This window comes from Centropristis striata, chromosome 8, assembly GCF_030273125.1.
Source record: "Centropristis striata isolate RG_2023a ecotype Rhode Island chromosome 8, C.striata_1.0, whole genome shotgun sequence".
Lineage (NCBI taxonomy): Eukaryota > Metazoa > Chordata > Actinopteri > Perciformes > Serranidae > Centropristis > Centropristis striata.
The window spans coordinates 39,334,702-39,347,504 of NC_081524.1; the positions used below are offsets into that span (position 1 = coordinate 39,334,702).

Consider the following 12,803-nt stretch of genomic DNA (forward strand, 5'->3'; position numbering starts at 1 on the left):
CAAAAAAATTGCACTGAGATAAATATTATGTATATGTATAATATTTTTTTATATTATAATTAACACATACACAGCGGGAATTGCTGCTTGGGAAATATAGTTTTTTTCAGGAATTCGTACTGCCTGTCAAACATTTGCAGCATTACTTTAAACACAACACAAAAAAAGCAGAAAAAGTCTGTGTTACGAGTGTCGTGGCTCCTCTTTTCCTTGCGAAAATGTTGATGGCTTATGTAACGCATGTAAACGACAAAATATGGAGTCCAGAAAAAAACTATCATGTCAATTTTATATATTGAATGATAAGTCGATATAGTAATTATGGTGACGGGCCTTATGGCTGTTCAATCCTCATTGAAACAAATGTTAAAATAATCAGCTTTACAGCAGAAACAAACAGATTTACAGCCCAGTGAGAAAACTGTTTGGTCACTTTGGTCTTTATAGCAAATTCACCCCTTCATGAGAACCGTGAGGGGGGTAAATCTTCATACAACTCACCCCTTTAATCTATTTTGAAGCTTAAATTTATTTATAATTAAAGGCAAAAGACCACTCTGTGTGACAGGCCGCTGGATATCATCAGCTTTCGTAACAAATCGTACAAACCAGTTCATGAGAATACATCAGTAGAAGTCATTAAATAAGCACAGACACAGTATTTTATGGGTCATTCATTTTTATTACACTATTATTTAGCTTGACCAGTTTTAATTTCTCAGATTGCTTGCAAATACAGTTACACAACAGAGAACATTTGCCAAATAGGAATATCTGTCTGCTTATTTGTGGAGCATGTCTTTGGTCAAAGGTCTGAATGAAAATGAAGATCAGCTCTCTGAACGATGCATTCAACATCCCTAGAATCAATGCGGTATAATTGAAATCAGACAGACAGAATCAATGTCTAACATTTAGCAAGCTGTACATAAATCGAGTAATTTGGTTCTACTTGTGCTTAGTGCCCCTCCTCGTCAATTAGGCAGAGGCTGTCTTTCTATATTTCACATTTCCGAACGTTATAAACTTGTCTTTTGTTTTCTCATACAAGCTTCTATAATTTACATTACAGGTGAAAAGCATGACCCTTGATCCAACTGATTATTACATAGAAATAAAAAATACAGAATAATTACATCCAAAACACAGCATTGTAAAAGGCAATAATGCAGCAATTAAAATCTCAATAACATTGTTTATATTTCGTCGGGGAAGTAAGGGGACAGACCAACAAAGAAGTCTAGAATTTGACAGAGGACGTACGTACAAATGTGATTTGAGTAACTACAGTATACACCATTCTAAGTCTGCTAAATGCTGGTAGGAAACCTTCAGTGGTTTGGGAAACACAGGCAAGCTTATTCTCATCTATGGTTTCAGTAGTATCATTACAAGATCAACTGACTTAAACTGTGAACATACAACGTTTTCATTCACTAACGTAGCTGTACAAATTATACAAGGGCTATGACTTCTCTTCACCTGTCATAACACAACCGCAACCTGCAATAAACCTGCCAAACGAGACAAACTGAAGATCAATGCTAGATCATAACTCTTTTTGCTTATTCCAAAGCAAACTTTACAAAAAAACAACAACAACTTAAATGACTTTTTTCCTCTGAATGAACAAATGCAGGTTTTAAAAGAAAACTTCCACCAGTAAAATAAATAAACTGATTTTGGTATGGGTTATCTCTACTATAGCATATATAGTAAAAAAAGACTGATGAACAAAAAGCAACATCCCACAATGCGACCTTCCTTAACCAAGATGGTCTAATAGAAGTGGCTAAAGGAAATTCAACCTGACACTAAGCAATTAACAATCAGCCAGAAAAAAGGGGCAATCCCTTTTTCACTTACCTATACAGGGTACTATGTTGATCATAAATATGACAAACTATGATGAGTCATTCAGTGAAAAGCTATTTAAGAAGAGAGTAACTTAAATAAAGCATCTATAGAGTACTAACATTCAAGGTTGTTGAGACCAAATTTGTCAAACGGGGAGATTTAAAGACACACAGCATGTTTTAGTGCTTTAATGCCTTTAAATGAGTGTGGTCTGTTTTTATGACACACACTGATACTTGACATTTCTGTAGCTGTGGCCTCATTACCCTCCGCTGCTCTGTACAGTAAAACCTGCTGCGCTTTAAGTTCCTCTGCTCTGTTACACACCTGCCAAATGTGAAAATGAACAGGCTGCTACAGGAAGTGATGAGAAGGGCACCAGACATGTCGTCTGTCTATTGGATGTGTTGATTCACTACTCCTATTACGGTCTACTAGGGGGGATGATGCAAAAGAAGATGGAATCTCAACGTCTACCTTAAATACATTCAGAAAGAAGTTACTGTGTCGTTGTCTTGTGCTGGTTTTTACAACAGTCCGTTTTCAATCAGCCATGTTAGGAAAATGTTTCTCCTTCTCGCAACAGCACAATGTACTATTTTTATGTATTATTCCATTACATCAATGCAAATTAATCATAGAAATGTCTACACCTAGTAGTATGTATTTCTTACGTTATTTACAGTGTCCTTTTTGAACGGTGACATTTCCGACTTTTCAAAAAGCAATGACGAGAACAACACAAATAAATACAGCAGTATCATACACCAAGTTGTCATGCTTTCATTAAAATAACGGACTTCTGATTATTCTGTTTTGCAGTTCTTTAGGTAGCAGTACAAATAAAATAAACTCATTCACTGACTAGGTTGGCTAAATGGAATATTTGTTATGTTTTGCCAAATAATTAGTAATAATATTGAGCGCAGATCCTCAAAAACATGGCATGGTTTTTCTTTTGTACCACCAGTTCTGTATCGACTAGTGTGGTCTGTTTGGCCTTGTATGTTTTAAAATGAAAGCCTAAATGTGTCACACATTCACAGTAAACACCTCCACATCCTCACTTAGTGTTCATGTCTTAATGTCAGAGCTAGTGTCCAATGTTACAGTAGCTCAGGGAGGTAAGGATAGTTTGACAATTAGCTTTGCCCTTTTTATCACTGAGTGGCTTTTAAATTGAGAATTACACTATAATTTAACTATAGGCTGTCACTCACACTCATCTACACAGATACATTATATCTAACTGTGGTACAACTTGAACCAAAGAGACTACTACTGAAAAATAAATACTATAAAGCATTATGCACCGTTCAACTTCAGTTTCTAGTGAGGAGCAAAAGGTCAAGTCATGCCACTGGGATGGTTTTCTGTCTATGGTGAGGTGAATGTTTCAGGATTATGAACATTATGTGGCATTGCTAATGGAAATCCTCAGACTCTAACCCCGAGGAGGTTTCTATAGGTGACGTGAGTTTGTTTTCTCATTATTCACATTCTGCTAATGATGATAGGTTGTTGGTCATTTACAATGGGTTTGGGTTGTACCCCGTACTTATTCAGTTACTTTATGTTTGCAACACATCATAAATCCGTCAAAGGGAGTGTAGCTGGGACACCACTTTAAGGAAGAGTTGGGTGGGGGTGGGGGTGGGGGTGGGTGGGGCAAAACGTGTGGTCAGGCATGACTTGTTGGCAGCCCCAGTACCTCAGTTCATCTGTTCAAAGAATTTGTAGGTGGGGTTTTCATAGCCGTGGTTCTGCATTTTGTTGAGCTGTCGTTCTTCTGGTGTCAGCATGGGGTCGACCTGCTGCGGGAAACACAAAAGCTAATTATTACACACTAGGGACACATTTAAATCAGGACTAAAACACTATAGTTTACTGCAGCGTACTCTTAAATTTAACACTTATCTGCTCTACTCTACTGCCCTTATGGCCTCCTGGAGGTCATGTGACAAATTAAAGCATTGCTATTGGTTCCCTATACTCTTCCTCTTTTTTAAGGTATTGCATCACTCAAAAATGTCTGCACTGTAGAAATTTGACAGGCCAAAAATGGGTGTGTTGCCTGAGGGCAACACCGTGACATAGAGGGTTAAGGCTGTTCAATCCTCATTGAAAACCATGTTAAAATAATCAACTTTACAGCAGAAACAAACAGATTTACAGCCCAGCGCAAAAACTTTTTGGTCACTTTGGTCTTTATAGCAAATTCACCCCTTCATGAGAACTGCGAGGAGGGTAAATTTTCATATAACTCACCCCTTTAATCTATTTTGAAGCTCAAATGTATTTATAATTAATTTATTTACTTTTTAACTACACAATGTTTGACTTTTGACTTGACTTTTTATTATTTTTTATTTCTATTTCCCTGTTTTAATTGACTGTTTTTACTGTTTTCAATTGTGTCTTGCTGTTTTTAATGTGTATGTAAAGCACTTTGAATTACCTCGTGTTGAATTGTGCTATACAAATAAACTTGCCTTGCCTTGCTGCTCTTTGTAGTCGACGACGGTCTTTGTATGCAATTAATCAGCCTTATTATTAAGCCTCTAACTAACATAGAAAGTTAGTAAATTTTCTTCAAAATGCAATTTAGATTTGTCTTGATGTCTATTCTGGTTCATGAGATGGTTGTATAATAAAGTCCAAATGGTAGTTGGGATTGTTGCCATGTGCCTTTTTTGCTGTTTTGAAGGTACAATTTTTATAATTTTCAAAAATTGACCAGATATACTACGTTTTTATGAAAAGGTTGGGAAAAACACTCCTAAATCTGAAAACTAGAGTGCTAAAACTCAATGTGTGATGTAATCAAGTATAAAGTTGCTCCAAAGACAACTTAGATCTTATAGATGGCACAAGACTTTTTATTATTTTTTATTTCTATTTCCCTGTTTTAATTGACTGTTTTTACTGTTTTCAATTGTGTCTTGCTGTTTTTAATGTGTATGTAAAGCACTTTGAATTACCTTGTGTTGAATTGTGCTATACAAATAAACTTGCCTTGCCTTGCCTTGCCGTATTTATTAATTATTTTCCTCAACCTGCGGAGCTGTTGTGTCGCCCCTCTGGCTGCGGCAGCAATTACACAAACATGTTGATGTGTCTGCAGTTTAGCTCACAAGCCTCAGGAGAGCTCAGCAAGTAACTCTGACTAGGCACGCTGTAAATGTATTCATCCCCTTTGGGTCACATGGCAGAAAAAAACAAAAGCTAATGTGTGTATCCATGCTAACACTTGTAAACAGTGCCCTCGTAACCAGATTCTTCTTGTTTGGGTCTTTTAAGGTAAAGTTATTTCTACCGGAGGCTGCTTTCTGTTTGTGCAGTAGCTGTAACTTCAGGCTACTAATGGTAGTACAATTCAGCACAAAAATGGAATAAACATGTATTAGAGCACATCAGATCAGTTTATTAAGTATGCAAATGTAGTTGCAAATGTGCAATAGCAATAAGTAAGTCACCAGAGACACCAAACACCACAACCCTGGTATAATGAATATGTAGAGGGGCTTAACCTGCACTGTGTGGACTCAAAAGAGCTTCAGTGTAGCGTATGTTTATGGAAAAGTCCAGCACTTCATCTTTAAATATGGAATAGTGGCTCAAGATGATGTGGCTGCGTGCTGGGAAGGCTTTAGGAAGGTTCTATGGCTTCTGAGCTGGGGAGAGCCCCAAAGGCCTTCCACGGTGCAGTATTTAATCACCAACTGCTTCTGAAAGGAACTGTCTTGCCTTTTGGGAAATATGCTCATTTATAGACTGGAAACATGGGGAAACAGCTACCCTGCTTCCGTCCACAGGGATCAGAATCTGCCTTCTAGCACCGCCACATCTCACTAAGAAACACGTTACATCTCGTTTGTTTCATCTGTAGAGAAATAAAGTGTAAAAACGACAATCTCCCTTTTTTTTATATAGTTTTGACAGAACCAGGCTAGTGTTTCCCCCCTATTTCAAGTATTTGTGCTAACCTATTGTAAGCTAACTGTTGGCTGTAGCTTCATTTTTACCAAGAGATTCTGAGAATATTAATAAAGATTGTTGAAATTAAATCAAACTGGTATATTTCTCAAAATGTCAAACCCGAAGGATTATACCCTGATCATACCAGTTGATTTTACATGCTGCAACACAGGGGAAGTGCTTTAATAATATATGTGAACGCTAGACTGCAGATTCATTCAAGCCCTTAATAACTACACAAAACCTTCATGGACCAAAAAAAACAGCAGTGGACGGCTCCTCTCTCTGCAGGACGGAGACATTTCAAAGATCCTTCTCTCCTTCAGCCATCAGGCTGTCTCATTCTTCAATAATCTACAGAAGAGCTAACAGACTAACTGAATTTCCCCTCTGGGATAAACAAAGTAATTTTGATTTGATTGATTATTGATTAACAAAGGAGTTCACACAATGCTGAAAAAGTTCAGAACTCCAGCCTTTTATTTTACACACTTGTCGCTACTTAGTTCACCGCAATATGAAATTAATGGAAGCCAAATGATACCTTTGTTATGCTTTAGACCAGTAGTTCTCAACCTTTTTGAGTCGCGACCCCCAATTTAATATGCATGTCGTCCGTGACACTGAACACAATCTCACACGCACAGTTCAGATCACCCAAAAAAGAACCAAAATGACTAAAAAAAGAGACAAAATGACTAAAAAAAGAGACAAAATGACCAAAAAAATGAAACAAAATGACCACAAAAGACACAAAATGACCAAAAAAGACACAAAATTACAAAAAAAAGACACAAAATTACCCAAAAAAGACATGAAATGACAAAAAAAAAATACAAAATGACCCAAAAAAAGACATTAAGTGACCAAAAAGACTAAAACACATGAACACTTTAACACAGTGGAGACAGAGCTGACTTCCTAAATGTTTTGGCGACCCCCAGAAATCATCTCGCGACCCCAATTGGGATCGGGACCCCAAGGTTGAGAATAGCTGCTTTAGTGTTATTATAGGTAGCTAAGTAATATATACACAGTTTACAGTTTAAGTCCCACACCTGTGATCCTTTGGCTCTAAAATAAGGCCTCAACCATCTGGAATCATACCTCTACGATGCCATGACTGATAGTGCCGTATGGCTTCCTGCGCACCAGCAGCAGGCTGATTACCATCACCATGGCGATCGCCACGGCCACCACCAGCAACCCCACCATGGCGCCACGGTTAAACGTCTCCAAGGCATCAGGTTGCTAAGGAAAGAAAGAAATATGCAGTGAGACAGTTTTTATCTATGAGAAATATTTATCAGGACAAAATATAATTTTAATATGAATTCACTGAATCTTTTATCATAAGAACATTGGGTAACGCTTTATAATAAGGTCCTTAATAACCATTATTTAACAAGTAATAAGGCATTGTTCTCACTTTGGATCCGGTAGTTGCAAAAAGCATAGTTAACTTATAATAGATGAGTAATAAAGTATATTTTAATATCAATTAGCAAACAAAATGAGATTAATAAAGGCATGGCAAAGACATAATGGGTGGGTCATGGGTGTTTGTAATGCCATTATTAACACTTATATAAGCTTATAAACACACAATAATGTTAATAAGCATCTTGTAAGGACTTACGAGGGCCTTATTACTTGTTAATTAATGGTTATTACAAGGACCTTAATATAAAGCGTTACCGAACATTGTGATGTTAATACTCAGCCCTTACCAGTTCATCTCTCTCGATCTCAGGAGGCTTATTGACGACCTGCTTGAGCTCCACAGAAGTGTTGATCTAAGAGGACAGGAAATGTGCCAGAATAAGGGAAATATTAGGACATAACAACATTAAAAAGATAACATACATACACATATCTCTCTGTCTAAGTACTTGAAGTGGAATGAAATATCGCAAGCCAGTTAGATCATCAGTTTACCTTTTCCTCATATTCATAAGTAGGGCCTCTCTCAGATGTGGTATAATCATATTCCTCAACTGCAGACACTAAGGGAGGAGACAAAGGTGGAAGATAACATTTAGTAAGAATAAGAACATTTCAATCATTATAAACAGGAAGAAATATGTGCATTAATGACACTAAATATCATTTCACCTTTCTTATCCGACTGCAGTTCTTTAGAGGAGGAAAAAAGGACAAAAAAAACAACATTATTACTTACAAATACAAAATCATGTATAACACACTCAAATGGCCCACACTCAATATAAGAAGACATATTCACTGGCTACAGTTTATTTTTAAATGTATACATTGCAATTATCCTGTCTATTTACAACAATTTTTGATTCCATATTCCTCAACATATCAATTACGACACTCATCTCAGTACTTCTTTTTCATTCCTACAGTGAACAAAACAATTGGTAAAAAGCATTTAAGTTCAAAGCGCCATCGGAGGAATAATCTTCCTTTAAACATACCATCATTGACGTCTCTTCATAGTTTTAAATATGCCCTGTCTTCTTATTTTGAGTTAAACTGCACATGTTTCAGATAATATTATGTCATATTTATTTATTTATTTATTTTTAAAATGCAATTTCAATTTACAATAATATTATGTTACTTCTTTCAGTTTTACTAGGCTAATGTTATGGCCAGCTTGTGGCCATTGAGAGGTTGTGATTATTCTTGTGTTCATTTTTTGTTTGTTATGTTTGTGTTGATGCCTGTTGTCTTTGCTGTTGTATGTCTGTAAATTGTTGAGTGTTTTGTTTTGTAATGTACTTTAGGACCTGCTCGCAAATGAGAGGATTCCTCTCAAGGGGTTTATCGTACTCAATAACATTTCTGATGATGATGATGATGAAATGCCTTAAAGGAACACTCCACCGTTTTTTCATATTAAAACATGTTATTCGGTCAAGTAAGACGAGTTGATACAGACCTCTTGCGTCTCAATGCGTGCACTAATCGCCCTGGCGCGCGGCGCCACTTGGCTAGCACTTAGCTAGCACTTAGCTTAGCCCAGTTCATTCATTAGGATCCAAACAGATGGACAGTTAGAAGCGACCAAACTCCTCCACGTTTTCCCTATTTAAATACAGCTACACGAGTAGTTAAACGACCAAGTATGGCGACACAAAATAAAACGTGGCGCTTTTCTAAGCGGATAAAAAAAAGGATAAAAAAAAAAAGGATAACTATAATGTATGGCGGAATAACACTTGGGAGCACTTCGACTCGGCGTAGTAATATCATCACTCCTGAGGGGAGAAGATTTTTCAGGAGTGATGATATTACTGCGCTGAGTCGAAGTGTAGCTGTATTTAAATAGGGAAAACCTGGAGGAGTTTGGTCGCTTCTAACTGTCCATCTGTTTGGATCCTAATGAATGAACTGGGCTAAGCTAAGTGCTAGCCAAGTAGCTCCGCGCGCCAGGGCGATTGAGTGCACGCATTGAGACGCAAGAGGTCTGTATCAACTCGTCTTACTTACCCGAATAACATGTTTTAATATGAAAAAACGGTGGAGTGTTCCTTTAAGGATGTTAAAACCTGTGTTTGTGTGTGAGTATTATGTAGATGTGCGTACCGATGCGGGGAGGATAAGGCCTGTTCTGGAAGGCTCTCTCCTCTTCCTCTTCATCATCCTTCTCCTCCTCGCTCTCAGCAGGCAGGAGCTCCTCAGTAGTGCGGGTCTCGGAGAAGGAGGTGGTCATGAGCTCACTGATGTCTCCTCTTTCTGCCTTGACCAGCTCCTCTACACGTGGCAGACAGAGAAAAAATACAAGTTACAAGATAAGTTATGATAGAAATACACAGAGGGATCTGCAGATGTGAAAAGTAGTGCTTACGGATATCATTGTGCAGCTCCTCAGCCAAGGTGGGATCCTTGTATAACAGTGCAAGACTCTGATTCATCCTCTCCTCAATTACATGGAGATGTGTGTACACCTGCAAAATATAAAAATCCATTTTGGCTCGGCTTTTTTCCAAGAAAAGGACCAACAGAGCTCAGACAATGAGTCTGTGTGAAAAGAGAAGCAGTGAATTGCTTCCTTAAATGAATGAAAAATGAAAACCTTGATAGATTTTCTATGGAGTCATGTGTCTAAGGCTGTGTTTGAAGTGAGCAAGGTCTGGGCTTTGATCTGGGTTTAATGAAAAGAAGATTGGTAACTGCACCTGAACTTCACCTCTGTGAGTTCACTATTTATTAACTTATCTGCAGAAACTCTTCAGCACACAATGTTCTGTACGTTTCACGGTCAGCACAAAGGAGCCTCGCATCTCAAAAAGCACAGGTGTGTGTGACAAAAACCACACACACTCTCAGACACACACCTGGAATTTCATCTGCTCAGCCTTCTGGGGGTCAACAGCCACAATATGCTGGTAATGCCTGAGTGTGTGTCTGCGGTCCTTCTGCTCCGCGGCCATGTAGCGCTTCAGAGCCTGCAGCACTCGCTCCGGCTGGAAGACGGATTGAAGGAAGGCAGAGTCAGGAAATGCCAGACAGTGATTTAAAAGGTACCACGGAGAAATAAGTTAAAGCAGATCTATCAGCTTTATAGTCTAGACGGAATTGTCCAAAAAGTGAAAGTGAGGAGCATTTATGGGTACAAGTCAGGAACCGGCCTACTTTACTTATTTCAAGGGTGCTGAATCAAAAAAAATGGTTTGACCTTCTCATTTGCATATCAATATGGCGGCCAAATTGCCCATCTTGCTCAGTTGTTGGACCATTTTCCCCTTTCCCCACCATTTTTTGTAAGTAGGCAATCAAAGATGAGGAAATTAAATTTCTGGATCTATAGTCTAGGGTCAGAGCAAGGATATAGTGGAGGCTCAGTGCCTTTTTTATGTATATTTATATATATGCAAAATACCAACTTTTAAGGTGAAATTAAGCATTATTTGTGTGTTTTTTTTAAGGCCGACATAAATATTCAATCAATATCACTTTTAAATGTTCCAGTTGGTATTTTGCATTCATATATATATATATATATATATATATATTTATATATATATAGTACAGGCCAAAAGTTTGGACACGCCTTCTCATTCAGTGTTTTTCCTTTATTTTCATGACTATTGACATTGTAAATTCATCAAAACTATGAATGAACACATGTGGAATTATGTACTTAACAAAAAAGTGTGAAATAACTGAAAACATGTCTTATATTCTAGTAAGCAAAGGGTGGTTACTTTGAGGAATCTAAAATACAAGACATGTTTTCAGTTATTTCACACTTTTTTTGTTAAGAACATAATTCCATATGTGTTCATTCATAGTTTTGATGCCTTCAGTGAGAATCTACAATGTAAATAGTCATGAAAATAAAGAAAAACGCATTGAATGAGATGGGTGTGTCCAAACTTTTGGCCTGTACTGTATATATATATATATATATATATATAAAAGACACTGAGCCTCCACTATATCCTTGCTCTGACTCTAGACTATAGATCCAGAAACTTAATTTCCTCATCTTGATTCCCTCCTTACAAAAAAACTAAGGAGAAATGGTCCAATGACTGTGCAAGATGGGCAATTTGGTGGCCATTTGATATACAAATTAGAAGGTCAAAAACTCAAAATTTCGCTTGGGAACCATTTTTTTTGGACTCAGCACCCTTGAGATATGTAAGGTAGGCCGGTTCCTGACTTGTACCCATAAATGCTCCTCACTCCTTATAGGAGGCCTTTATTCTGAAATCCCTCTAGACTATTAACTCTGTACTCTCTGCTCACCTGAGGGGGGTCAGACTGCACAGCAGTGAGGTAGTTCTCCAGAGCCAGGCGGCGGTTGTTATTGAGAATGGCCTCCACTCTGGCCAGATGAGTCTCCACCAGCCTCTGCCTCTCTCCAGCTACCTGCTCCTCCAGCGTCTGCAGCACAGACTGGAAGTGCTGGTGGAGGAAAGATTAGGGAGTCGAAGAAGAATGAGTGAAGTTGGTGCTACACTGCCACGGGAGAGTTTGAACTTGAGAATGAAGCCAATAAAGCAGGTTGAGTAATCTCTGCTTACCTCATTCAGGGCCTGTCGCTCTGACTTTGGCAGATTCTTTGACTGGTTATCTGCCTCTGCCCATTCCTTCATGATCTAGGGAATTAAAGAGACAAGATACCAGTTCATTTCTCTGAAAGTATCATATACCTTTTATATATAACGAGACTATAACGAGACATATAATATATATATATAATGAGACTTTTTTGTGATGAAAAAAAAATCAGATTTTGCACAGTTATGACAATGCAAATGTTCTCAGAAGGCTGTTTCATTGCAGAATATTTAAAATGATTATACATGATACATACAGTACAGTGTATTACAGTACATTGTCAACCGTTTCTAGAAATGATAACTGAGAAAATAAATGAATAAATAATAAATATACATTTCTAAACAGAAACCAGTACCGTAAGTTCAGTGTCAAATTTAAAAATGAATAAAAATGAAACTAAATGGCGAACACCACTTCTATAGCATCCTAATCATGCATAATATGATTATAATTGTTTTTGTTATAATTATAAAGGCTGTCCTTTTGTTGTGTTTTGAAGTACATAACATTACATAAAGGAGCAACAGTGCAGCTCTGCCTGTTAGCTGGTGAATGTGTTAACAGTCTAACCGATCTTCATTCTTCAAAGTTTTGACGCGGTTTGATTAAAAAAAAATGCAGATGTCTGGCTTAAAAGAGTATTCATTTGTCTTGCTGAGAGTAAGATGAGAATACTGATAACACTCTGTGTAACAGCTCATATCAATACGAGTCTGGCACGTAGCCTGGCTTTTATATTCAGTCTGTAGAAGAAGTTAAAAAATGACAGGTTGAGTTTTTCACTCGCTGAGTCTACAGAGAATGTTTAGATTAAAAAGAATAACCATGGTGCTGACATCACTGTCTTGCTGATCTTTTTCTATGGAACACTATCTATGAACAGTAGACACCTAACTGTGTAAAGAGGCAGAGTGCTCATCAAA

The 12,803-nt window shown here is 37.6% G+C and overlaps 1 protein-coding gene across 2 annotated transcripts in view; it reads right to left on the reverse strand.

The window, feature by feature from the left end:
• Positions 1 to 661: 661 nt before the first annotated feature.
• Positions 662 to 12,803, reverse strand: part of aplp1 (amyloid beta (A4) precursor-like protein 1) — a 48,417-nt gene continuing 36,275 nt past the window's right edge. The window contains exons 8-17 of one of the 2 annotated variants that reach the window (XM_059338471.1): positions 11,841 to 11,915; positions 11,563 to 11,721; positions 10,146 to 10,274; positions 9,656 to 9,755; positions 9,394 to 9,561; positions 7,951 to 7,971; positions 7,774 to 7,841; positions 7,566 to 7,631; positions 6,943 to 7,086; positions 662 to 3,671 (exon numbers count right to left, since the gene is read on the reverse strand). In XM_059338471.1, the coding sequence (XP_059194454.1) occupies positions 3,570 to 3,671; positions 6,943 to 7,086; positions 7,566 to 7,631; positions 7,774 to 7,841; positions 7,951 to 7,971; positions 9,394 to 9,561; positions 9,656 to 9,755; positions 10,146 to 10,274; positions 11,563 to 11,721; positions 11,841 to 11,915 (1,032 nt within the window). In that variant the 3' untranslated portion in view covers positions 662 to 3,569. The remainder of the gene's footprint in view (positions 3,672 to 6,942; positions 7,087 to 7,565; positions 7,632 to 7,773; positions 7,842 to 7,950; positions 7,972 to 9,393; positions 9,562 to 9,655; positions 9,756 to 10,145; positions 10,275 to 11,562; positions 11,722 to 11,840; positions 11,916 to 12,803) is intronic. The other variant, XM_059338472.1, reaches the window with a different exon arrangement.